Source organism: Nannobrachium achirus (assembly GCF_963921795.1).
Source record: "Nannobrachium achirus genome assembly, chromosome: 10".
Lineage (NCBI taxonomy): Eukaryota > Metazoa > Chordata > Actinopteri > Myctophiformes > Myctophidae > Nannobrachium > Nannobrachium achirus.
Genome location: NC_137819.1, coordinates 10652964 through 10655331, shown reverse-complemented (window position 1 = coordinate 10655331; position 2368 = coordinate 10652964). Strand labels below are relative to the sequence as shown.

Here is a 2368-nt window from a genome sequence, read left to right as displayed (position 1 = left end):
ACTTTACATTAGGGCTCTTGATAACATCTAGCAATGATTTATAGATAATTTAGGAATGCTTTACAAAGCATTTGTTAAACATGAACAAAAATGGAGGCCACATAATAGACAGTTGTAAATAATGAATTAGTATATAAATAGCTTGTCTATGATTAGTTTCTTATCTACAAATAACTTATAACTGTGTTATTAATGTTTTAATAATCATTTACAAAGGCATAAAAAGTGTTATAAATGTTTTACTAAACATTTACCAATGTATATGAATAGCTTGTAAATGATTAGTTATTTATCTCTAAATAGCTTATAAATACTAAATAACTTTGGTTACAAATGATTTAAAATATATTTATAATTGTTTATAAATGGCTTATTCATGAATAGTTCACAAGTTACTAACAATTTATAAATGATTATTAAATATAGTTATACATGTTTAAATAAACATTTATTAACCGCTTGCTCATTCATTATTACTCATCTACAAGCTGCTTATTAATGTGTTATAAATGTTTATAAATGCTTTATAACAGGTCATTATTGTAAAGTGCTACCCATACGGTAATAGCAATCAGTAGTTAAAAGACCTATGCAACAGTCAATAATAAGAGCTCAGTGTGTTGATACATTCGATATCAAGCAACAATATAATCAAATAAATAGGCCTTATCTAATGGCTGGAGAGGCAAGGGGAAATAGCAGAACTGCTCAACAGGGGGGCTAAGGTAGCCTAGCAGGACACAACCCTTGCCCAAACTAACAAAATAATCACACTAAAAGCATATATCACACACAAGCACGCAGCATGCAAGGAAAACGGGCGACACCATAAAAAGAGGTGTTCGCTGTCACACAAAATTACTGTAGTGGGCTATATTAAGTGTCCTGGCTATGCTGACCCCCTGAACCAGCCTGGCTGTTCCCCTCAGTGCCCAGCAGTAAGTAAGTAAAGTTGCTTTTTATATTTAGGGGAAATGAAAATAAACAATTATAACACAAGAAATGGCTCAATAAAACAAAATCATAAACTTTAGACTAAACAAAACAGCAGAAGGTGATCACTCGAGTGTGTCTTTCGTATCCCCACGGATGGGAAACATGGACTGTTCGTAACGTCCCCTCAACACCATAGGACTTGCAGTCAGACCGCACTCTACCCAGGCATTGGAATAAAAACACATTAAAAGGACCTCAGGTCGTGAAACCCAGCAGCCATCCAGCAGTCTAGTGTTTGTTTGACTGCATGGCTTTTAAATACCCTCCCTGATTGCCAATGAGGAAGTGGCTGTGCAGCTGCCCTACGGTGGCCCCTAAATTCAGCTCAGACCTAGCCGGCCACATATGCACTCTGTTCTACTTATTCTCATGTCATTTTGGACAGTCATGGTGTCACATGTCATTTACATGGGTTCTGTTCCCAGTCTGGTTCTGTACAAACATTATGGACGCAAGACATTAACTATCAGCATTCTTTATTGTAAACACACACACACACACACACGCACACACACGCACACACGCACACACGCACACACACACACGCACACACGCACGCACACACGCACGCACGCACGCGCGCACGCGCGCACGCACACACACACACACACACGCGTGCACACAGAATGATAGTTTAATGTTCACTATTTTACTGAATAATGTAATTATAGTTTAATGTTCACTACTCTATTGAATGATATAATTATGGTTTAATGTTCACTACTAAATAATGATAGTTTCATATCTATCTGGAATATCTTTTTATGTGACCACTGTTTCTATTGCTATATATTTTTTTCTGCTGTTGTTTCAGCATTGAAGAGCCAAACCCCCCCCCCCCCCCCCCCCCCCCAAAAAGTGATAGTCTCTCATACTACACACAAATAAAATGTCTGTTTCATTCACATGATGAATGTATAAACGTTTATGATTCCAGAAGTCACAGAGCAGAGTCTCCAACACCCAGCTGTGTGTCTATGAAGAGTGACCAGTCTAAAGGAGAAGGTCCTTTCTTCAGTGAACCTGGACCACCACACACACAGTATGTCAATCCTCCTATACAATATACTGTATAACACTATAACATGACAAAGTGATCTCATGCTAAAGTTACATTTCGCTGTTTTCTTTTTCTTCTCTTTCCCACAAATCAGTACTATTAAACAACCTTTATGTCTGTGATTTGGTTAAAACAAATTGAACCAATGAAAATAGTAAAACTAAAAAGCGTTTCGGCCAAAACTGGGGCTGGAAGAGCCACATTTCTTGTGCACACTGTCAATAGGCCAAGGAATAGAAGCCAATCCCTGCATACTGCAGACTGATTACACCCTTTAGCCAAGTAAAAGGCTTTCCCCTGTATGCGTTCTCA

At 37.8% G+C, this 2368-nt stretch overlaps 1 protein-coding gene across 1 annotated transcript in view; it reads left to right on the top strand.

Annotated features, from left to right (window-relative positions):
- Positions 1 to 1948: 1948 nt before the first annotated feature.
- LOC308292281 (uncharacterized protein) overlaps positions 1949 to 2368 on the top strand; it is a gene marked incomplete at its 3' end in the record, with an annotated part of 15533 nt that continues 15113 nt past the window's right edge. Inside the window, exon 1 of the mRNA XM_080734597.1 lies at positions 1949 to 2038. Within this exon, the coding sequence (XP_080590723.1) occupies positions 1974 to 2038 (65 nt within the window). The 5' untranslated portion in view covers positions 1949 to 1973. The remainder of the gene's footprint in view (positions 2039 to 2368) is intronic.